This window comes from Pithys albifrons, chromosome 1 (assembly GCF_047495875.1).
Source record: "Pithys albifrons albifrons isolate INPA30051 chromosome 1, PitAlb_v1, whole genome shotgun sequence".
Classification (NCBI taxonomy): Eukaryota; Metazoa; Chordata; class Aves; order Passeriformes; family Thamnophilidae; genus Pithys; species Pithys albifrons.
Window position 1 is genome coordinate 108,479,305 of NC_092458.1, and position 24,515 is coordinate 108,503,819.

At 37.0% G+C, this 24,515-nt stretch overlaps 1 protein-coding gene across 2 annotated transcripts in view; it reads right to left on the minus strand.

Moving 5' to 3' along the window:
- The window catches only part of ROBO1 (roundabout guidance receptor 1), a 310,605-nt gene that overhangs the window by 23,455 nt on the left and 262,635 nt on the right, over nt 1-24,515 (minus strand). The window contains exons 16-21 of one of the 2 annotated variants that reach the window (XM_071563457.1): nt 21,563-21,734; nt 14,291-14,488; nt 10,923-10,949; nt 8,204-8,246; nt 4,463-4,617; nt 767-1,102 (exon numbers count right to left, since the gene is read on the minus strand). In XM_071563457.1, the coding sequence (XP_071419558.1) occupies nt 767-1,102; nt 4,463-4,617; nt 8,204-8,246; nt 10,923-10,949; nt 14,291-14,488; nt 21,563-21,734 (931 nt within the window). The remainder of the gene's footprint in view (nt 1-766; nt 1,103-4,462; nt 4,618-8,203; nt 8,247-10,922; nt 10,950-14,290; nt 14,489-21,562; nt 21,735-24,515) is intronic. The other variant, XM_071563468.1, reaches the window with a different exon arrangement.

Below are 24,515 nucleotides of genomic sequence, written 5' to 3' on the forward strand. Positions count from 1 at the left end.
GGACTAGCAAGAAATCACATACCTATTTCTTTCAACTCCCACACAGTATATTAAAGAAACATGCCCTCAAGGACACAAAAGCACATTCTGATGTTTCCCGTTAACACTGAAATCAATTTATTTTTAGCTTCTGGATCCACAGACTTCAGTCAGGGTAACACAGGAATTTAGTTTCCACAACTGTGTGTGCGGTAGCATTGCCTCTCAATATGAGAATGGAAGGCTTGCTAGGAACAAGTCTAAAATGAATTGGATCACTCCATTTGTGTCCCCAGTGTACAACACAATACAATTTTGCAGAGTTTGATATGCAAAATTTCATTCGTTTACATGAACATGTAGATTTAATTAGTCTCCATCCACAACTGGGAAGAGTGGGTTGACCTATTTAAAATTTAAGGTAGAGTATAATGTGACTACCATGCATCTGCCTTATGAATAAAATATCTAGCCTCTGTCCTAACCAATCCCTTAACTACTATTAAATTTAAATTAATCTCATATCCATAGGAAATGTATTTTATTTAACTCTTCTCTAAAGATACAGCTTGCTATTTTTTTCAATAAATTCAATATCTGAAGGTTATTGTGGTGCTAATTAACTTCTGACACTGTTAGCTGTGGATTTCTAAATCTAAAGAGGCAGAAGTCTAAAAGCACCATAGAAGCCTGTAATTGCTGAACCTGAAAGCTTTAGACTCCCAGCACCAGAAGGTCAAAGCTCCTCTGATGCCTAAAGAGGAGAAACAAGCTAAAAGCTCTTCACCTTTATTTAATTTGTTTTGCTCCATAATGTTGTACTGTATGGGTGGAACCTCTTGCTTTTGTTGAACAGAGGGTTTCCAGTGTTTCTCATTCGTATCCCCGCTGCCATTGTTAACATTATTGCTGATATTTGACTGGATGAGTTGAGTGGTGGCATAAGGAGTTGGCTGCCCAGGCTGGCTGACAAATCTTCCGTCCTTTAGATTGGGACTATTGAAGGTTTTCATCTCATTCATTTTGTTGCTGAGGTCCACGTCCCCATATACAGTTGACTCAGGCAACATCAGGTTTGTCTGCTTGTTGTCCAGCTGATTGTTGTAATTTGCTATACAATCGGCTAACCACAGAGGAGAGAAAAAAGAAAAGGTCATTGTGTTCGCTTACACTGTACTTTCAATGAAATCCCCTTTTTTTTTTTTTAGTGTATAACTATATGGCTTGCATCCATGAAGCAGAAATACTGAAGCAGAGATACTGTCATTAACTAAATAATTTACAGAATATTATTTACCTTATAAACTACTGCTCCAAAAGTAGGCTTTGCTGTTCTGTTTCATTGAAATTCAGACCTTCTGAGTTGCATCTACAATTACTTACCTTGCTGGGCTTTCTCTAAGTGGCCATATAAATATGCACTTTTTTAGACATTATTCTCAAAGCATAGATATTCAATTAATAACTGTGATCAAAACAATTTGCACTGCAAGAAAAAATTAACCAAAACTTAATAATGGGAATAACTAAATATAATAGTCATCTCATGTCACCTCAACAGCATTTAGATGTTCTTGCATTTGTGATAAGAAATAGAGATACAACAGATTTTGATAAAACAGAGTGAAAAATGATTACACATAACAGAACTAAAGAAAAACAGTACAATGCAAAAGGTAACTCAGTACCCAGTAGCAAGTCTTTATTTGATCATTGTTTCCTTGTACAGTCTTGTATTTGATTTGAAACAAATAAAACAGGAAAGCAATCTGGAATTTTTGCTAATTTTTAGTTGCTTCAGATATTGCAAAATATGTTATATCATAGTAATATCATTGTCCTGTATGCTTAAGACATAACATATAGACAGCATGAATTCATTCTTCTGAGAGTTACTGCATCATGAGATCACCACTTATTGCAGAGAGTAAATTAGACGTGTGCTGATGCTCTGGCCACTACTGCGTGAAACTGTGTCCCTGCCTTTCCACGTTCTGTTGCCTCTGCGTGACAGCTGGTCCACACATTTCTGTCCTCTCCACATCCAGTCCACTGGGAGAATACTGAATGGAGCAAAACAGTCTGCTGGTCAGCAGTTAGAAGGCTTAGTGAAACTAGCATTCATTGATCCTTAAGTGAAAATTCTCCTTTGCCACTTGATTAATGCATCAATAATTACATAACTCTCACCAGGAATATAGTTTTTCTCTTTTAAAAGATTGTGGTATTTATGCTAATGAATTAGATTCAAAGCCTGAAGTCCATTACCTGCAGCCACAATGAATTTCCTGCAGATGATGACAAGTACAACTATGCACAGAATTCAAGACTTTACTAATTATTTCATTTAGCGTAATGGTAAACATAGAGGAAGTACCATTTCAAAAATATTCCCTAATACATACATATTTATGAGAAATATTTCTTGAAAAAGAGAAATAATATACTACTTGAGGAAGAAAACCACTGATCCATATTTTCTGTGACTAAGGAACATGTCACAGAGGGCTTATCACTGCAGATTTCATGCCCTCCAACCTGTGTTTTCTTGAAGGTTTTTCTGGTTTGATATATTTTTCTTTATTTTGATACATTTTTCTTTCTTATGTGAGATATTTATTGCTTCTGTTATTTATTGCTTCACAGTCTTCAACTCCTTGATTTCTACTGTTTAAATGTTTTCATTTCTGTTTTTTCTCTCACCTACTGAAACCATGATAGTCTTTCTCCTTTCCAAGTCTATTGTATTAAATTGGACAATTATATATCCTGCATACTCTTCATTATATTCTACAATATCCTTGCAGAGTCACTTATGTATTTTTACCTCCTTCCGTTTACAGCTACATCCCATTTGTTTGTAAGGCAATATAATCAATACAGGATATGCAGTAGGTACATTCTTTTACGCAGACACATTAGAATTCCTCATATAACATACTTAAAACTGATTTACCTATATAACAGAAAATTTATTCTGTTACATTTTTTTATAACATTAACTTTTGGAACAATCTGTTCCCATACTGTAGACTTGGAAGACAGTGCTATACTTAAAAGCAATTAGCTCCTTAGCATATTCACAGCTACAGAGGGGATATCCATCGCTGCTGCTTCAGAGCACAAACCAAGCCCAAGCTGACGGAACTAAAAACATTTTCCAGAACAGAAGAGACCATTATGAACATATTGTCTGACCCCCAGGCTCAGAAGTTCTACTTGAAAGAAAGGATTCCCTTTGCAACACAACGAAGCTTAACATGAAAGCCAAAATGGGGAAGAATCCACTGCAATTCATTACACGATGTTATAATAGTTTGCAACTCTCAAAAATGTGCATTCTTTTTCTTTTCTGAATTTGCTAAGTTTCAGTTACTAGAACTTGCTATATTTGTCCTCACCACAGTAAAGTATCCCTGTATCAGAGATCTTTTTACATAGGTAGTTGTGGATGTGATATCCTCAGGCAGAGCCAGATCCAAGGCTCTAATGTCAAAATCTCTCATCTGAAGAACTTGGCACTGGTCACTGCCAGACAGCATTATTGAAGGAGATGAAGTACCAGTACCACCATCCATGAACTACCAACCATTATAGCTGGTTCCACATTAATTACAGAAGCTAATGCTGCTTTGCACTTATGCAACTTTCACTACAGGCAACTATACTCCCTCTCTGAAATGCTGGGAGATACTATGAGCAAAAACCAGCTAGAGATGGTGGTAGTGGAAAAAACTCATTTCATTCCTCACCAGTAACACAAACTGAGTTAAAACAAAATGAATCTAAGATCTGTTTAAAAAAAATTGCAACAATCAGCACTTCAAGATATAATTCTCCAAGTGTGTTCTCATGGAACTCACGAGGTTTTCTTCAGGAGCACTCTGAGTCCTGCCCAAGTTCCCAGGAATTACCACTTAGCCTAACATTTTGTAATTGCTTTTAGGGTGCCAAGTTAACTTATTTATCCACACACCCTAACCAGAACACCAGCTGTCCATTTTTGTACAGAATGGCACTCCAAGGGAAGTTTTGAATGTGCCAAAATAGACTGATTTTGCTGCAAGTGCTGTAGCAATGTTTTTTTTCTTTCTTCCTATCACACCCAAACCATACGGAAAATTTCATTAGTGTCATTTCAGTACTTCCCCTTCTCCATCCAATCAACAAAGATGTACAGAACAACCTAAAAATGACCTTATCTGCCCTTCTCAGCAGCTGATACACATCAATTCAGTGTGATTTTGGGTAGCATTGGACTTTGCAGGGAATCCTTCAGCCTAAAGCTTGCTACAGCTATCCAAAGGGGACTGAAAAAGAATGCAAGAAGGGACCAAAAGCGGGATCATGGCAGAGAGGAGAAACTGTACTAAGTCTAAATTCATTGGAAATAAAATTCCAAGCAAATCTGTACACTTTTTCAGCTACTAGAATCATACACTCTGGAAAGAAGATTCCTTAGCAAGGTAGAAACATATCTAACCTGGTCGACTGTACGTTGTAAGGTTGCTATCACTGTTTCCATTGCCAGAGGTGCAGCAGTTGATGGAGCAGTCATTGTGATTGTTCCCTGTGTTAGGCCAAGTATCTGCTAGCCATGGCTGAGTGGCTGGTTCACTGATGTTTAGGAGTCCTGGCCTTTAAAAACAAAGCAAGGTCATTTCAGAAATTAAACAAAAAGCATTTTCACATTGCAGTTACACTCTTCTCAAAAAATTAGATATTGCAAAATAATATCGTGTATCTAAAGGCTTGAGCATTGGAAAATGCAGCTTGAATCAATTATTTAACAGTTTCCAGTCTCCTATATAACCTGGTCCTTGCTAAAACACTAAAGGGAACAGCCAAGGACAGCATCTGTTCATTTTGCTAACCTACACATATATATTGGTGTCCAACCTTTACCTGTTACTTTGGTTTTATTTCTATTTTTTCTTAGAATATTGTATGTTTATTTTCCTGACCCTTCACCCTTTAAGAAAGGTTAAAAAGAGGTAACTGGCAAGTCAAACAAACAAAAAAATTTACCCATGAAAGCAGGATGGATATGCATAAGTAAGAGCCAAATTTGGCTGTGAATAGTCTCAAATTCTTGATTTATGCAGCCAAATTCTCCTCACCATCAGATAGTACTACTGTAGTAGATCAAAGGGAACAGAAGATAACAGAAACCTCCATGGTTGAGAGCATTTGGATCTCATTAACTATACTTAGTAGGTGATACACCCTTGTTAATGAGTAGGCCACTCAACTAATCTTTATGTGAGTGGAACAGCAGCAGCTTCTGAGAAACTTTAAAGTAACTGGGCATACTTAACAGTTTAAAAATATTCAGATATGAATGCTGCATATTGCCTGCACTTGGAATAAAGCAGAAAGAAACAGCATTCCCTGTTTTCCACATTGCTGAATGTTTCTTGTGTGTGAAAGACACTCTCTGATGAATGTTCTATAGAATCTTTGTTGACTCTGAAGTTTCCACACTAACAGTGCAGTGGATGTTACAGTTCCACATAAATGACATCCCGATACAATTTTAAATTGCTTTGATAACTAAGGTGTTTTTATAAATAGATAATTTTAGCTACTGTCATATATATACATATACATATGTATGTATATATATAAATAAAAACAATTTCTTACAGGATTCAACAGGCCACTTTCCATTTGAATTAGTGCAGAAACTAACTTCCATAATTTTAGATGTGATGATCTTCAAAAATAAAATATGCTAATCCTCTTAAACAGCAAGTTCAGAATATAAGCTGCATGCAGTGAGTTGTGGGGGATAGAGTCTGTCAGTGCTGCAGGCTTAAGTCATAGTCTTAGAATGACATTTAAAAGATTTATACATATATGTGTGTATATATATTTCTGTACTGCATATGTCATCTGACAATTTAACATAGGCAGTGATGAGGCTTGACTTGCTGTCAGGCTTACAAACCAGACAATGCACATACAGAAAAGTACTTTTTAAAAAAATCTGAAATAAATATGTGGCTAGGCAGGCGTGTGAGCAGGCCAGCTGATCTGAAATACCCTCTTTCTTCCCTACAACTCTGCTCTAACAATATAATAAACCTCAAGGTTTTTGGAGGAGACAGAAGCATTCCAGAGTATTTCAGCACTTTAAAAGATGTGGATGTTTGGATAGAGAGTTAAAGACCCTTTGTTCACTTTGCATTCACATCTGCTGTCATGTAAAAAATTTGGTGAGGTACACAAGTAGATGAGGATTCTACTAATTGAAGCCATTTAGGCAGAAAAGTAGGCAAGAGATGCTTGATTTACAGCTCCATAGCCTGGTGATGATTTGACAGTAAAATTTCCAAAGATCTTTAACTTTGGCAGCAAATTTCTCAAATCCCTGAATTACTGTTCTGGGTCTGAGGTAGGAGTGGACTGAGCAAGTGTCTGTGTGAGTGCCTAGATGTTGGCTGGAGTCAATCCACCACAATCACCATTACTCAAATCCTGTCTCGAAAAGGGATTGCTACAGAAATGGGTCTCTTTTCAACATCACAGAAGTGGGGATTATGTTGAGATATATCACTGTGACATTTTGAATTCTGAAAAACGCTTTAACATGCTCAGAAACTGCACTTGGCAAAAATGCTAAACCTTTCCAAAACACTGCATATATAAAGTAAGGAAATCAAAACCTTAAGTTTGGAAATCAGAGGAAGGTTTCATATGCAAAAATAACTTTTTTTTTTCAATGAGGAAGTGTGTTTCATATTCTACAAAATAAGGTACACCATACATGTTGTAAATGCTACATATGCAAATTAACAAAACCAGCAGAGATGTCAGCACCTTGAATTACAACTACACTGCTGGATTATGGCACTGCTGCTGAAAACTGGGACAGTAGAATTGATGCTGCCTCTCCAGCACTACCAAAATGACTGTAATATGATGTAGACTGGGTTCATTTCTGTCCTCAGAGCCTGAGTGTGCTTTGTCTAGCCTGTGCTATGGGAAGAGCAAGAAAGCACAGTGGCACAAAGAACACAAAGGCTGTTAACTGTGTATCGTTTTGAACAACCTTGCCAGGGAAAAAGAGGGTTCATCTCTGTTCTCTCTTATTTTCTCACTATCCTGGAGTGAAGGCAGCAGCCCAGTGATTTACAGATTTGTCCACTAAAAAATCACATGGGAACTGTTCTAGAGGTTTCCCTCCATGCTTTTATGGCCACAACAACACAGCAGCACACAGTGCTGGACCAGAGATATCTGCAATTGCAAGAGCGGAGTAGCCTCACCTGGGACTGTTTTATTTTATGCCTAATCTTCACAATTACCAAATTTTGGCACAGTCTTGCAAATTAGGAATCGCAAGATGTCACTTGTGAAACAGGAACTGATACCAGGAATGGGTTGCCCAGCTGATTTCCAAGATTTGAGCATTTATTTCAGCATCATGCCAAATCTTTAACTGAGATGCTTATAAAAAGGCACATTGGAATGTGACCTAGAAAAAAAAATGGTGTGCTACTAAAGCACCACTGCCTTTTTGCTAAAATCTTTATTTTTTTCCTGAAGAAAGTTCCACCTCTATGAAGGAAATGTAAATTACTGTATTGTCCATTGCCATTCATTAAGTAATAATGTAAACCCAGGGAACATGTTTTAGCCAAATCCTCAGTCTGGAATTGGCCAGGTTCTCAAAGTGGAGGGCTTTAAATTTAAAACCTACCTGTTTCCATCTCTTCTAAGTAACACTTTAACTGCTTTGCATTCATAGCAAGATTTTCTCTTAAAAAATGTCCCCTTACAAGCTGTTTATGTCTTCAGCAATTTTTTTCCAATACACATTTTCTTTCTTTGTAGTATTTCTGAACCAGCTATATTTCTTAATCTTCATAAATTCCACAACTTAATTACTTTTACTCCCTTAATCAGGTAGTAAGCCAGGTCTTTATTTCAAAGTTAAAGCGCTCCCTCTGCTGGTCATGTTTTGAGATGCAGTTTTTACAGGTTAACAAAGCTGAAAATATTTCGAGCAATTTTTTGGAAGCAACCTAAAAATTCAAACCATATACCCTCCTTGCAAACAGAAAAATATACGGCTAAAATATATAAATTAAGATAATAAACTAAAACACATCTTTGCAAGGGATTATTCTGCCATGACTTACAAGGATAGTTGTACTCCTGGCATCCTTACATTTAGTTGCACACGATTTATACCTTGAAGAATAAAGGACATAATTACCTGCCTCCACTGCTCACGGCCTCTCCTCCTCTCTGATATGTTACTGAAATAGTTAAAGGTGAAAAAAGGAAATAATTTTAAAATCATAAGACTCTTGGAAATAGCAGCATTACATTTGCCTTTGTTTCATTTTAGCTAAGGCAATAAATGTGCATTTTTTATGCATTAATTTTGATTCTCATTCTGCAAGCTATCACTTCAAAACCAAGTTTATACACAATACTTGTGTTGCTTGATAACTGCTAGCTTGGCCCCAACAGGGTTCTATATTTCAGTTCTGTTCTGAAAAACACACACTCACACACACACACTCATGTATCACTTAAGAAAGCAGGAAGCCATACATCAGGTTGAACTTATCCTTAACACAACTCTGCTGACTTCAGTGGAGTTACTCTGTGGAAGAATTTAGGTCATACATTTATTTCATGAATGGCTGGATGTTAAAGCTTTGCTCTACCTTATTATTTTGGCAAGATTAAAGAGGTATCGTGATTCTAACAGACCTTACTTCCAATGTAAACAATGGCTCATTACTGCTGAAGCTACTGCAAAAATGCATTCACTTTCTTAATGTTATTGCACTACACTCAGAGAACAAGTACACTCTAGAAGTTCACAGAAACTCCATATTTTATAACATATTACAACTGGATTTATAAATTATACTTTCTAATCTGAAGATTTAAATGTATGAATCTTGGTAAAAAATGTCTGGTGAAAAGAAAACTTTATAAACCAGAAGGGATGATTTTGCTAGCATTTCAGAAACATTCTACATCAACTAAGTGGATGCCCACATGCAATTGTTTGTTGGCAGGGATTGTATATCTTTCACAGGTAGCATGATATTTGAAAAGTCAGATTTTATGATGCAAACATCCAAGAAGAAACAGTGCTTAAGTTCTGCAGGTATGCACTGGATTTAGTAAAGGGTTAAGGAGATTTCCTCCCTGCTAATTCTGATGGATTCTGTGCTTTCCAACTAGGAACATGTTGAAAACAAGCAGCCAAATTCTGCTGTTTAGAAGAACTCCAAAAATGAGAGTCTGCAAGAGAGAGATAAATGTTGGCAGTGATTACAGTAACAGGATTAAAATGTAGGATACATCCCTACAGGTAACTCTCTTACTAAAGGTAATGCTAAAGAGGAGGATCTGGTTCCATTTAAAGTTAAAGGAACAAATGACTGAGTTTGTGGATTAAAAAAAAAAGGACTCTCTTTTCTTTTAAATATTTTACATGTTTTATGTTTTTCCCAGTTTGTTCTTTAAAAATCTCAGGGCTATTTATTTTGCAGCTCTGACATATCTTTAGGGGTTCTGATATTTTCTTTTAATGTTAAGGATTCAACTGAGAAAATATATGTTAGCTACCCTACCAACCTCAGTTGTGTGCTACAATCAAGATTGCAATAGAAGCTCTCTGTTAAGCCAATTATAGTAACAGCAAACTAACAAGAGTTTGAACTAGTCTCCACTGTGGGTCTCAAAGGCTTTCAGAAACATTAAGGACCACTCTGACTCATGCTGAGCAGGAAGCAACCCCACCAAATATAACAGGATGACTTCTGAAACCAGGTACTGTTCAGACTGGTTAAAAGCAGGTGGGTAAGAACCTAACCCAGTAAAATTGGGTCAGTGGGGATGAGCACAGGCAGACTGAGTTTGCTACGTTTGTGGTCCAGCTTGAAGGATGTAACTCAGCTGCTGCACAGAGGCCACATTAGTTCAGTGCTGATTATGAGATAATATGTCCTGCCAACCTGAGTGTGCAGAGAGGGCAGGTGGTTTTTACCCTGCCTGGACATCCATGTCCCCCAAGTCTCACAGACCTCTTGCGAAAATAAAGGATTTTGAACACTGAAGGAACAACCAACCTGTCTGTTCACTCAGGCTGTAGCTACAAGAAATGCAATATACCAGTGGGCACTGAATGTCTTGAATTCTATCTACTGCAGAGAAAGAGCTGCTCAGCTGCCAGACTGTGGGACCCACTGAAGGTCAGCTCTACAGAACAGCAAGGCTCTCGTAGACTTTGGCGGGCTATCATTCAGATTATGTTATATTTTGCACACTTCCAAACAAAAATAAATAGAAGATGATTTTAAACACACACTGAATTTAAAACGCACCTCTGTTTAAGCAGAATGGGATAACTATGTTAAAATTTCATAGCACAAATACGGCAGCAGGCAAAGAAATCCAACAGCTATAACACTTTGATTTTCTGTATCTCCAAAGCAGACAACTCCTAGGTCACTGGATTAATGCAGATACACAGGAAAGAACAGGGGCAAATGTTTCACCAACTAGAATCCCACTGAAGCCCTTTCAAGTCAGCATCTGGGCTCTGCTAAGTTCTTCCTCCTCCATCAGAACCACCTTGTGCATCCCCAGATGCAGGAGGCCACACGACCCCACTGTAATAGGCACAAAGGGAGCCCAGGTTGTACAAGCTGACAGGATCATGCTACAAACAGCATGCTGGTGTGAAATGATATGCCACAAAATGGTACACACATATAGAAAAATTTGTCAGCCACAAAGCAAATACACACTACTTAAAGAACAAATAATGATAGCTGTCCTTAACGGAATTGTTTAAAAAAAAAACCCTTCAGAACAGCTGGGCTGGTTGGTTATGTCAGAGACAGAGAAACAGTACCACAAACACATGCTTAAGTAACAAAGAAGGGGGGAAAAGTGCAAATATATACCTGTTGGTGTGAAGGTAAAAGACGGGACTGAAAAATCAAAACAAAATACAAACTGGTTATTAAGCTGAAGAGAGAAAGGGAAACATACCACATTAGTATAAATCTAGCAGACAGCTGAACATAAAACAAATGTATATAACTAACCCACTAGTTCAGTCACACTGACATAAATGTAAAATTAAAATTGCAATTCAGAAAGAAGCTTGTCTCTGTGGGTACTATTCTGAAAAAAAAAAAAAGCCTGATATTCCATTGTGCTCCTGAGGAGACCTGATTGTGGTTTAGCCTTTCAAATCCCTCTCAGTTTGGTATTTTAAGGATTTTTTTCTCTGAAAATCCTAGCACAAACAAAACCCCCACGCTGTTAATCATTTTAGAATGCAGAATGACAAATTCCTTAACAAAGCCTTATCAAGGTCCTATTGAATCTTATCTGCAGTTCACTAAGTAAATGCTCATTACACTGAACTAATAGGCACACTTAAGTATTCAGTAAGGAAACAATAATCATAAAAAGGAACAAAGAGCACTGCTGTTTTACTGTCTCTGAATCAAGAATGGCACCAACTCTCACTGTACTAAAGGCACTAAAATTTACTGCAGCATTTAATTTTTGTTTTCAGAGATGAGCCCCTTAAACAGTTATTATCTTTCTTTCACAAATAATCAGCCAAAAAAAAAGTAGAATATCTCCCTCGATGTAACACCTTTCTACCTTTCAACCCTTGGCTTTAAGAGGAAAAGGTTAACGATGGAACAATGACATTGCTTGACAATCTTCTCTCTCACAGCTACTATAAATCCTTCCTGGATCAATAGGGTCTCTAATCCAAATACAGAGCACCAGCATCTGCTCTTCCTATTAGCACATGCTCCCCCTCCTGTTGACAAGACGGAATAGTTTCCCTACCACTGATGGGCAGAACAAGGCTAACACTGCCCTTTTCAATCTAAAGACAGCAAAGAGAAGGGGAAGAAAAATAATAAAATATTCACTAAAATAGCCTTGAGAGAGAATTTTGTCAGCAAACCTGATAGAGAAATAAAAGATTCTGGTTAAGAGAACAACTTCCTAATGCAATTTCTGTAATGACTCTGATGTTTAGGGGGAATGCAAAGTGTCTTGTTGTTATAATTTAGGATACGCTGTAGATTTTTCCCCCTTTTACCAAGCCAATTTATTTGTAGGGATATGACACTAAGCAAAGAAAGAAAAACCTTGGAGCATGTGCCCATTTCAGGCTGCATTTATAGCACAGCTCTTCATCTTGGGAATGCCATTGTATTTCCTTTGAGCTAGGCCTTTTCACACAGTCAAGTTTAATTTAGCTACATTCAGAAATACAGAACCATGGTAACAAGCATTCATTAAAATAGAAGGTGCATTTAAACCCGAGCTATTAAAAAGAGAATCAAGAATCTCAAAATTAATTTGCAATCACAAGGACATGAAAAAAATCTCAAACTATTGTCTTGTTACTCTTCTGGGAGCTGAGCACTAAACCTAGTTTAGTTTCTTAAGGAACTGAGGAACAGATGAACAGAGGTTCAACTAAAAGAAATTTTATCGCTACCACACGAAAGAGCAACTTAATTCTTAGAGTTTCTATTAATAAACTCTTCTGAGTGTGTAAGACTGCTGGTACAATATGTATGTGTGGGAGTAATGAAGTATTTTAACAGATGTCAGGCCTGAAGCTAAATATAAAAATAAATAAAGAAATGGAAGACTGAAGAAAGTTTGAGCTTGCAGTTGTGACTTGACGCCCTGCAGAGTGGCAAACTACTTTGCAATCTGTACTTCACTAAGGACAGCTTTTTTTTTCTTGAAGAATACTCGATACCCTACTTTTTTGTATAGTTTCATTTTAAATCCCCACCAACTTACACAAAAGACATTTTTAGAGATACTGAAAAAATCCCAGCTTTTTAGAACAATAGCTGATGCCACTGAAGTAACCATTTTTAAGGACAAATTGCTTTTGCTTTAATCACAGGTACTGCTGAAAGCGTAGTGGTGTTAGTTTGACAGGACCATAGAAAGGTAGCATGCTATTAGTAAAACAAAACAGCACAAGCCAATGCAGCATTACATGAGGGTCTGTCCTGCCTAACAAATCCAGCCAGAACAGGAATCAAAGGTGGAATTCCTTCCTGATTTCAGTGGTTACAACTCCACTACAACCACTGTGCCCGTGGTCTACAGTAAGCATCGATACTTTAATAGCAGGGAGGACATCTCAACTCTGCAACACTCCAGAATTATTTCCATGTTTCTACTCACTCATTTGCTATTTTTAGCACTGCTTCTTTTGCATAGCAACATTTTACGGTTTAAAAACATTTGTGTTATATTTGCCTATTTTTCTTGCCCATCTTGCATTCATTCTTGAAAGGACTAAAGAATGGAATCTCATGACACCTTTCATACATTAAGATGTGTCCACCTTTTAAGCCTAGGCCTATCTTTTGATTGCTAAATATCAAATATTCTCCCTCTACTACTTCAAAAGCAGGATCCAAATTTTATAGCTCTCACTCTAAGAGTGCCTACAAGGTACTGCTCTGAGATGTAATGAAGTGCAGCTCATTGAATTCAACTTCGGGGCTTAATCAAAAGATAACTGAATCAGGAGGAATCCAGGTTTTTATTCCAGAAGATCTTCCAGGTACAGATTCTAGTTTTGTTTGGCACAGAGTATACTTCAAAGTACTGCATGTCTGCTGACAATGTGGTATAAAAGGTATCAGTAACGTGAAATAACATGAAAATGAAGAATGCTTTAAGTCAGCCCCACCGCTGCCATTCCAACCAAATGGAAATGCACAATGTGACAGCCCCAGAACGCAGTCCCAGCGAAGGGTCTCACAACAGCATTTATGAAGAGAGTCTTGGAAAGGAGACTGACTGTTGTGATTTTGCAAACAGCCACTTCACCACACTCCCCCAGAACAGAAGGAAACTCAAGTACACACACCAAAAGTGTTGCTGTAATGTACACCACTGTTAGTGTTCCCAGCAGCAAGCACAGGACTGAACAGGAGGGACAATGAGATACCATCCACTTTGCTCCTTTTCAGATGGGACGGTGTCAGATAGCAAGGATATTGGAAACTTCCAGCCTTAAATCCATCTTTACATTTCTCATTTGTAGGAGTATCTTTATGAAAGACTACTCTAGGTATTTTGCTAAAACTTATGCTTTAAAAGCCAGATCTAGCATGTTATGCATGATCCACCCTGAAAGTATTGAAGTAATCTGATAATTCCTGATTCAAGCCTTAGAAGAACAAGAGACTGATGACCAAGGAAATAGACAGCAAACAGGCATTCAGCAGCCAGCAGACTGAAATTCAAAATATGGCACCTTTTCTGATACCAGCATAAGTACTGGTGAGTCCATTTCGCTTCTTCCTGTGGCGATACAACCAGATGCTGAAGACCATAAGGATAATCCAACAGGCTGCACCAATTCCAGCAATAAAGGCAGGCTGCTTTACTACATCAGAAATCTGCTGGGCTAGACTGACTTGATCTTCTGAAGACACGGGGTTTCCATGAGAGTCTGAAATAGAGACACCCAAAATAGCCAGTTAATTTCAATGAGCAACTGTAAAAGGCATCATGAAAAGAACAGATGGAACTGTAGTCCAGTTTTTCAAGGTAAAATCCTTAAGATTGCCCTTCCAAATCTCCTTTTACAGGTCTAGATAGAAATGGGGTTTTTTCCACACAAGACAGGTACCTCCAATATCACTGACTTTTGTTTGTTTATAAAACCAGCTAAAATCAGGCTACCAGACATACAAATAGAAAGTTAGTCTCATGAATTACAAACTTGTGGAGTGCTATTTCTTTTTATTTTATCAAAGCAACATCAGCTTCAAAAAATTATAAAAGTTAGTCAGAAAATCAGCAAAGAACAGAGCAAGTAAAAGAAATCTCAAGCTCCAAACATGAGTAGTAATGCTCTTGGAGCTCTGTCACTAGGTAGAAGTCACCTCCCCAAACATCCACTGAAAATCAGAGAAGAATAACAAATTCAAGCTACATTAACATGAGGTTGGCATTGAGGGACACATTTCAATCCAGCAGTTCCTGACAGATTACTTAAATCTTGTATTATCAGTCTAATGTCCTCCTTGCAGTCTCTCACTCTCTCACTTTGACCTCAATTAGAAAAAGACTGAATATTTAAAAGGATGTAAAGAAGTAAAAAATAACTGATCCTGCCCTATTAGACATGGATGAAAAAGCTGAAGGAGAACTAAAAAATGAATTGGAAAACATAGTCAAGCAGTCTAATATGTACTGAATAAGCAGTGCTTTTCAAAACCAGTTTATCCTTAAATATCCCACATCAAAATACAGAACATGTATTTTTTCCCGCACTATTATTTTTTTTAATAGAGACTGCACCTGTAAGAATTGGTCTTTTCTGCTCTTTCTGTACAGCACCTTTACAAGAAACTTTTAGGAAAAGCAGTAAAGAAGACTCAGTTAGTGATTAATGCTTTCTAACCAAAGTGAAGCAACTCAAAGACAAAATAGTGCCTTCCTGATGCCTCATCACTACAGTGAGTGCTCACTGGAAATTTCATTACTGCACAGGGTGAGGGCAAGAATTCAAAACCTCTACTCAGAGCGGATATTGCTTTACACATTCCACAGCTTAGTCTTTGAAATATTCCCTTTTACTCTGGTGTAAATTCATCGGATAGTTGTATTTTACTATTGGAAGTGACAGACACCAAATTCAGAATGAGAGATTAAGTGTTTTAAGAAGAAAGGTGCTGTTATTAATTCTATTAACTATATAAGAAATGAAAACCTATTTACTTAACAACAATACCTTTTCTGTACACACTAAGCAGTGCATATAATTTTTTATGTTTATCCCGTATTACTCCAAAATAAGCCTAAATAAAATATAAGAAATTGATTAAGACATTGAATCACAGCAATGATACAAATGACAAACCCTCTCTGGAAAATTATACATTTTTGAAGAAGAAACAGTTAAATTAATAACAGCTTCTTCCAGTGAAGAATTCCAGATTCCAGTTTTTGCGACATTTGAAGTCAAATATCTGTTTTGCCAAGAAATCACCCCCGTCTCTGACTGCTACCTTATTGGAAATTTTATTTCATATTTTAGGTCCCTCTATCTTCTGTGACCATAAGTTCACTGCCTAGTCTAAAAGTTCACCAGGCAAACTCAGTCTTTTCTTTCTAATACAGCCTTTGTGTCTGCTGGGTTTATGGATTTCATGCCTATTTGTGCAAGGTTAAGATGGGTTGCTTCAGATTTTATGGAGACAGCCAAGTGAAGTTCCACACAAGTGGCCAGATGGGCTTAAATGTATAAAGTATACTGTGACCAATGAATTAAAGCTGTCACTCTCTATCTCATCATCTGTCTCTCTGCAGCTGAGGCCATATTAAGATATGAAAACTTGCATCATCAGTCTCTTTTCAAAATGAATGATTTCTGTATTTTTAAACAGCTACACTACCTTGTAAAATGCAATGGAACAGAGAAAAAGATTTATGGAGAACCTTTGATCCTGAATAAATTTTGAAGACTGACAAATACTTTTCTCTAATCCTTAAAATATATATATGTATTTAAAACACTAAATCCAGGAGAAAAAACCCCCACATCTCAAAAACACCCTGCTCTTTAAATGTCTCAACTATTCAGCCATACAGAAAAGACAGTACTTTTACATACACAAACATTTTCCATTGCTCAGTCAAAGCATGTCTGAAGACTATAGAATCCTGAAGAATCTCTTTGAATGTTTATTATTCTAATTTTTAATTAACATTAATTTCATGTTACTATTTAAATTGCCATTATAAGCATAATAATACACTCACTTTTAACAAATTAGGCTTATGGCACATTGCATATGGGTGGACTGTTAGAGCTATTCCATTAGCTGGTATGTATTTATGCACATAGCAAAGAGAAAAATGCATCTTTATTCACATTCAGTCATAGAAACAGCATCGGAGAGAAGGAGATGGAAGGGTTTTCAAGAGGTCACATTTGACCCATGTCCTACTCCTAATTCAAAAATAGAAAGTAAGCTAAATATAAAGCCAAGGGAATGAAATCTAGTGAATTCCTCAACACTAAAAATTTCCAGGAACTTTATCTTGGAAATCTGTCTGTGAGAAGGGCATCTTCCCTGTCCGTAACAGCTCTGTGAGATCCTGAATGATCAGTTATGAAAAAACCTCTTCAACTAAGACAAATTTCTTTTTCTTCATCCCAGGAAATTTCTGGAAGCTTTGACTGAAGTATAAGTGGTTCATAATGAACATTCCTGTTGCTGCTTGCACTCCTTGGGGATATTTGCCAAAATAATAAGTGAACATAAACATTCTCCAGCAAAGTGCATCCCAGTGCCAGAGCAGCAGCCTCAGCATTTAATGTACTTGAAAATGCCTCAGAGTTGTTGGAGCAGAATGATCCCGCAACTCCCTGAAACCAGCATATTATCACAGTGACTCATGCTGCCTTCTACCCCAAGATAAGAGACTTCTTTCAAATCACAGATAATGTTGCTATGGCCATTGCTCATAAGCTATTCGATGTGATTGTCTTGAAGCTCCAAGTTTCAAACTTCAATGAAAACTAATTAGAATTTACATAGAGAAGAACTGGAACATCTTATTCTCTAATGGTAAATATTCATATAAATAATGATAATGTAAAAGCTAATGTTTAAGTTGATAGATGATAAATAAAAAGATTGATATACAATTAAGACTAGAATGCCAAAGATTTAAAAAAGACAGGAATTTCCAGGTTCACAGGTGTGCAAGGCAACCTTAACTTTATCTTGTACATGTACAACTGATAGAATGGTACTTTTCCATATATGTGCCTCTTTCAGTATACAAAATGTACGAACCCTAAGTAAGAATATCTAAATGCTGTTGACACTGCTAATTCTGGCAATTACAAACTTGCAAGACACCTGGAAAATTTAAGATGATGTCTGAGTCTCTTCTCAAATATATGTGCGTGATGCAATATGAAAATTATCTGGTAAAATATTGCCAACATAAATATGCTATTTTGTCTCCTTTCTAGTTATGTATGTTTCAAAAACTGCTAAAATACAGTTTTTGCACTTCAATCTTTTAACATACAGTTTGAGGAGACAGCACCTAACTGGTTTGCTGTGGGGGAAAAGACAAAAAATTACTTTCTTCAAGTTGTTTGCAGGCCACAAGCATAAATATCAACAAAAACTCCCTTAAAACTACCACACTCAAAGGACCTTTAGGGCTGACAGATTGCCCTGAAGACATGCTAGCTAATTCTCAAATCACATTTCCTAAACGAAGCAATTAGAATAATAAAGATTCAATGAGACTTTCTTGTGTTTTGTACACTCGAGACATCCACTGGTAGGATAATATACTCAACACTTCCAGTAATTGTTCAGACATCTAATAATAAATAGCTGCATACCATATATTCACACAATCTATGTGTTTAAGAGTAACATTAACTGCAGTTGTTGGGCTTTTCAGAGATGTTACTGGAAACAAAATATGTTGCAGTATGTTCCAATGTCACTACTTGTCAACAAAGCACAGGTAATACTGCCTAGCTCCCACAGGTAGCATACCATCACTTCACAAAGGTTAGGCTACAGACCAGCAAAATAATGTTGTGCTAATTCTCATCTTTTTATACAGAACATTTTTGTAAATGATGTCTTGAAGGTACATGTTGTGAGAAGAAAAGAAAGTTCTATTGGAATTCTAAAATTTTGTTTGTTCATAGCACAGTATTATAAGCATAATATAGAATGCCAAGTCTCATAAAATAACGAATTTTTTTCCTTAACACCAGAGCTCTTGCAGTCTTCCTTTATGTAAAATACCATATTTTCTTTTAAAACAAACAAACAAAAGGTTTTCCAGTCCTCGGAATTCCACAGAAAGCTTTAAAAAGACCAATCAAAAGCCTAGAGAAAAATTCAGAAGCCGTGCAGGGGGATGCTTTAAGAAAGCATATGATTTTGCAGTTGATCTCATGACTTTAAACACTGGAAGGTGATTTTTATGAATAACAAGCAAGTGGTATCATTGGCTTGTCCCTGGTAGCATGGGAAGTCTGGGGTACCACAGCTCAGTGAGCTGCTTCATGTCAGCTGAGATGTGGAAAATGAAAGAGCTTCGAGCTTACAATTTGTACCTGTCTTTATAACAGGTTAAGTGTGTGCACAAGGTCATTTATCACAGATGAGCTGATGCATGGGACTGTGATTGCACGCCTCAGCTCCCAGGGAATCTAATGTCTCCTGTCCTCCCTTCTTCCTTCTTCTGGAAGGCAGCCTCCAAAAGGTGAAGCTTTCTCCTGTCACACATCAGGCTGAGACTCTGCCCAGGCATGTCTCATATGTGGGGAGCACCCCACACAGCACACAGGCTCAGGACAGTAAGCTACACTGAGGAAAAAACCCATTTATTTGAATGCTCCAGAGTGAGTCACAACCTAGTCTCACATTTTTGTAAGAAAAACACGTTGTAGGGAGAGAGATGTTAGATTCTAATGAAAACTTCTTAAATAAAAAAGTGAACCGCTACATCATGTAGTATATTCTATTTACAAACATAGAATTCTTTATTTGTTTGTTGTTGGTTTTTTTTTTTAAAGAAAGATTGTACTAATTTGGGTATCAGGAAAAGATTTCCCGAAGGTGTAGTTGAAGTCAGTACTAGAAATGTAAAAATGTGAAGCTGTTGGTGGCAAACACGCAGTCCCTGGAGCACGTAGGTACGGGGAGTGAGGACAGTTTCAAATCTCCTAAAAGTAGCTTTCCTAGTCCTCTTCCCTCCCACTCCCTGGCCTCCCTTCCCTCTCTCTGCAACCATGCAATTTATTGCTAGTGAAAAGTGCCAACTGATGACATCAACAAATTAATTCTCTTTTTCAGAAACCTACCAGAAGACTAATGTCTGTTCCACCTCAATACTGGGAGCACTTCTAAGAACTAAGAATGCAATTCCTTCAGGGAGCTGGAGGAGAACTTGTATCATAGGGTAGAGTTGGATAAACTGCAGCCATTCTTCTGCCTGGATGATTTTAGGTTGACCTGTGCTATGAAATTTAAGTTCTAATTTTCAGCAGCCTTCCGCAGCACCATGTAGGTATTTCTTTGTGCTGCTTCTTGTGTCATGGATATCCACAACACTCCTGTCTTCAGATGTTTGCCATGTAATAATGAAATTATGGGATTTACAACAGCTTATCTAGAATTGGCCATGTCACTTAATTAGAAGCAAGCAGTGAAAACTATGAAAGCAAACTCCAACCACACGGAAATACCAGACTTGCACATCTAAACACCTTATGAGATGTAGGACTGTTTCTTGTTTTCTAACATAGTGCTAGTAAAAGCTAGGAACTGAGAAGCAGGTAAAAATCTTCCCCTGACATTCTGTTTCTTTTTCTACGTATCAAAACCACTAAGTGATTAAATTCCATTATAAAATTCACCTTCATTTAGCCTTTGCTTATCATCAGAGAAAAGGAAACAAAACCTGATTATGAAATCTTTGGCTTTGAACATTTGTGGTTATCCTCATAAGCCTCACTAATATAGGATTTTCAAAATCTAAGCCATGGGGTTCTTACATAATAATTCCATAGTCATGGAGTATCATACAAATTGTGTGTATTTTGCTGTAAAATCTCTATCAATGTAATTGGGAGTCATATGCCTGCATAATTTGAATAACTTGAGGATGGACTTCACTTCAATAGCCAAGGAAATGTACACTAATTTTCCATATAAGTCGTTCTGTCTTGTTTTCACATGCTGTTAATTACAGATTTTTAAATACAACAAGTGAAATAAGAAGGAAGATCTACTAATGACACAGAGACAGACGGGACATAAAGTCCAAAAGCAACATGCTGAGTTTGCTTTCACAATTATATACTATAAGGATAAGGTATTTTGCTACAGGCATACTAGTAAAGCAGCATATAACTATACTTAAAGCTACTTTAAATCATCTTCAGTTAACCAGCAGCAAAGATGCATTTCTCACAGAAAGCTCCAGGAGCAATGCCTCTGATCTGCATTTATGACAGAGATGTTTGGTGTTAATGAAATTAGGAGGTCAAGATTACTGTAAATCATCCGTGTGCCTCTTTTTCCAGTACTCAGGTTATTTACTAGCTCTCACACAGAGTTGATATTTATTGTGCCTAATTTTAGCATGCTTGGGTTTTTTTGCTTCAATAAAGATAAAATCTGACCAAGACAAATTACATCCCTAAAGTGAGTCAACACTTAGTGATTCATACTCCCCTACAAGTTTTATTACACCAATCTTAAGGGTGACAATCCACTTTGAAAAATCAACAACCAAAAAGTATCGCTGAACCGGGTGATTAAAAAAACCTGTGTTGTTATAACCCCAACTTTAGAATGCAGTTCTAAGGCAAGTTTAAAACTAGAAATGCCAAATCCTGCTATTCTAGAGATCAAGTAACAGTATCTACTTCACTTGTCTTGGAAGTATTTCTGGTGCCATAAAAGACAAAAGTAAACAAACAGAAATCATCAGAACCAATAGGCAGGATTACCAGCAAGCTTACCTAATTGGATAAACTGGGGATCGCTTTTCACTCCAGGTCCTGCCCCAGTACTTGCTGCCACTTCCACACTGTATCGAATGCCAGGAACTAGGGAGGGGATGACTACGGAAAAGGTGGTACCATCCACTGTCTTGTTTATATGGTATCGACTTTCATTGCCAAGACACCAAACCTGCAGGGAAGTAAGTGCATGGTATGTGTAAATGTTCAAAATTCAACACCAAAGGATAAGCAGAAGGAAGGACAACACATTCTTTCCTTCTGGATAAAGAAATTTACACTTTGTCACTACCACGGATTGCTGTCCTAGGCACTCAATAAATAACAAAAAGACACTTGTTCCAAAGAGGAGATACAACTACTAAAATTAATTGATGGGTTTATCACAATTCATTTAGAGTTCAACTGCTGCTAATAAAAGTAAAAGGATTAGTAACACAGAACAAATAAGGGAAGCCCCATAGCCAAGAACTGTTCACATAAACAATTAAGGGAGTGCATTCAATTAAATGAGTTTGCAGTTCTCTTGCTCAGCAATTATTCGCCAAAAAAGGCTTTTGTCACTCAAGTGCACAAGCAAATCTTTCACCACATGATGCCACAAGAGAACTGAAGTGATGCTGGAATCCAAATGTTTGCTTTTGTTTTTTGGTAGTTTTTTTTTAGATGGCAGAAAGAGGTAAAGATTGAGTGATTTTTTGTCTTCTAATTGAGAGACAACAGGTCCAGAGACTTCAAATCACCATTTTAAAAAATTGTATCAGTTACATTAAACGATTGGGAGAAACAAGCTGATGAGATATTTTCATGTCCGTAGGCCTGAACCATCGATGTGGCAAACACTTTTTAGGAATAGTTTGAACTACCAACTCCTATTCAAGGTGAAGCAGCAGCTAATCTAGATTTTCTAAATAATGATGAAGCTGTGTTGATTTTGGTTTGGTCCTCTTCCCAGAAACGTATTGCTCTACAAAGAACATGTATCCAGAAAGTTAAACCGCTTAAATTCAGTAAAGTATCTGTAATGAAGCAAACTTGGCTGAGAAGAGCAGTATATAACTGAACCTGGGCTGATTGTACACAGGAGGGAAGATTTTGGTTTTGGCATATGGAGCTCCTAAAAGATTTAGTATCCAGATAGCTGCAGTTCAGCTGCGGTGGAGATTGCCAGGTGAGTGAGCTACAGTTACACATGTAGAACAATTGCTGTGGCCATTTCTGCCTGGACACTGGAAATTTTATCTCACGTTCAGGATGTTGTAAGACCCTTTTTCCTTCTCTGAATGCCAAGGATTGAAACAAGGCTAGTGGGACACTGTGAGGATGTGAAAGGTACTTTAAGTTCCTTTGAAATTGAATCCCAACACAGGATATACATAAGTGCTGCTGCAGAGCAGATTACACCACACAAAGAGAATCTCCTTTTGGTATTCTGATACTATGTGGAGACTGATTCAGTCAGTTCTAGTACTAAAATCGTTAGTAAAACTGCTTTTAAATCCTGGAGGATGTCACAAAAATGCTTTTATGTAAATAAGAAGTCAATTAAGTGAGGAACAAAATATTTAAATCTACATTTTGACTGAGGTAATTTTCACAGAAATTGCTACTGCCACCCTGTAAAACGGTTCATGTGCAAACAAAGGAAACAATTTATTATGTTCTTGTGCCTATGAACCACTAATTCAGGAAAAAAAAGTTTTGTTCTTAGGTGCTCAAGTAAAGAAGAAATGCATAATAAAAGAAACAAGAATGTTAGGTTAAACATCAGGTTGTTCAGTGCTTGCCATACTACATTGATTGTATACCTCAATAGGTAAGTAAGAATGAACTTTTAGAATGTTATTAAACAAGGGTGAATTCACATGATAACAGACACATAAGTGAAAAAGAATTAGTATAATAAGAGAATCTTTAACTTCATGCAAGAGAAGAAAAAAATTACTTCTGTGAATTTGAATTTCTGGCTTTTTGTGTGTGATACTGACACTTCTTCAACTAAGATGGTATCCTTCTTCCTATTTATTTTATCTTTTAATTAAAATAGGTATACTCTTGCCTTTGATTCAAGTGGCTGAGAAAACAATGAACTCCCCCACGTATGCATATAATTTTTTTTCTGGGAGAAAACATAGAAGATAGAAAAACAAATGGGAAAGAAAGAAGAAAATTTCACAAGACTTCAATTTGAGTTTTTTCTTATTACTAGTTTTTAATCTTAAATAACTAGTTCTGCATTTATTTAGTTTTTAAACAAAACCAGTAATTACACATGGCAACCTAAAGGGCAATCACATATATAATCCTTGTATCTGTTTCCTGTCCTTGGTGAAAAGCAGAAAGGAAGATAACGACATCAACACAACAAATGTAGATGTGAAATGTGTCACTCTGCCATCTACTGCTACACAAGGACTGCAGGACACTTGTCCTACACCTGATAGCCCATTCTCTCCAAATGTTGGGAGGTGGGGTAGGTATTACACCCACTCAGAAATGGGAATTCCCTGACTTTTATTGTTAGTGTCCATGCAATCTTAACATTCCTCTGACGCAGTTCCTTGTTGGAAATAATTCCATTTCTCCAGCTCAAGGTCTGTCTTTAAATGAAATAACTTCACAAGTACTTTTTTTGCAATTACATTGTCTATCTGAAACTAAGCCATAAACGGATTTTTTTACCAGCTGACCAGGTTCTGAAAAGGTTTCTATTATTCTAAATTAACCATGAAGCTTACCAACCTCTTCCCTTTTCAATTTCTACTGAGGGAAAAGAAATATCAGAATGAGCTTTGATAGCTAGGAATATATGTTTATAGCACTGTGTTTAAAACTGAAAAGATTTTTTCAATAATGTGCATTTGCAGAAGACTGAAACCAGAGCTCCTCCCTCTCCATGACTACAAAGCTTACTTGATATCCACAACTAGACATTTAAAATGTCTGTAGCTTG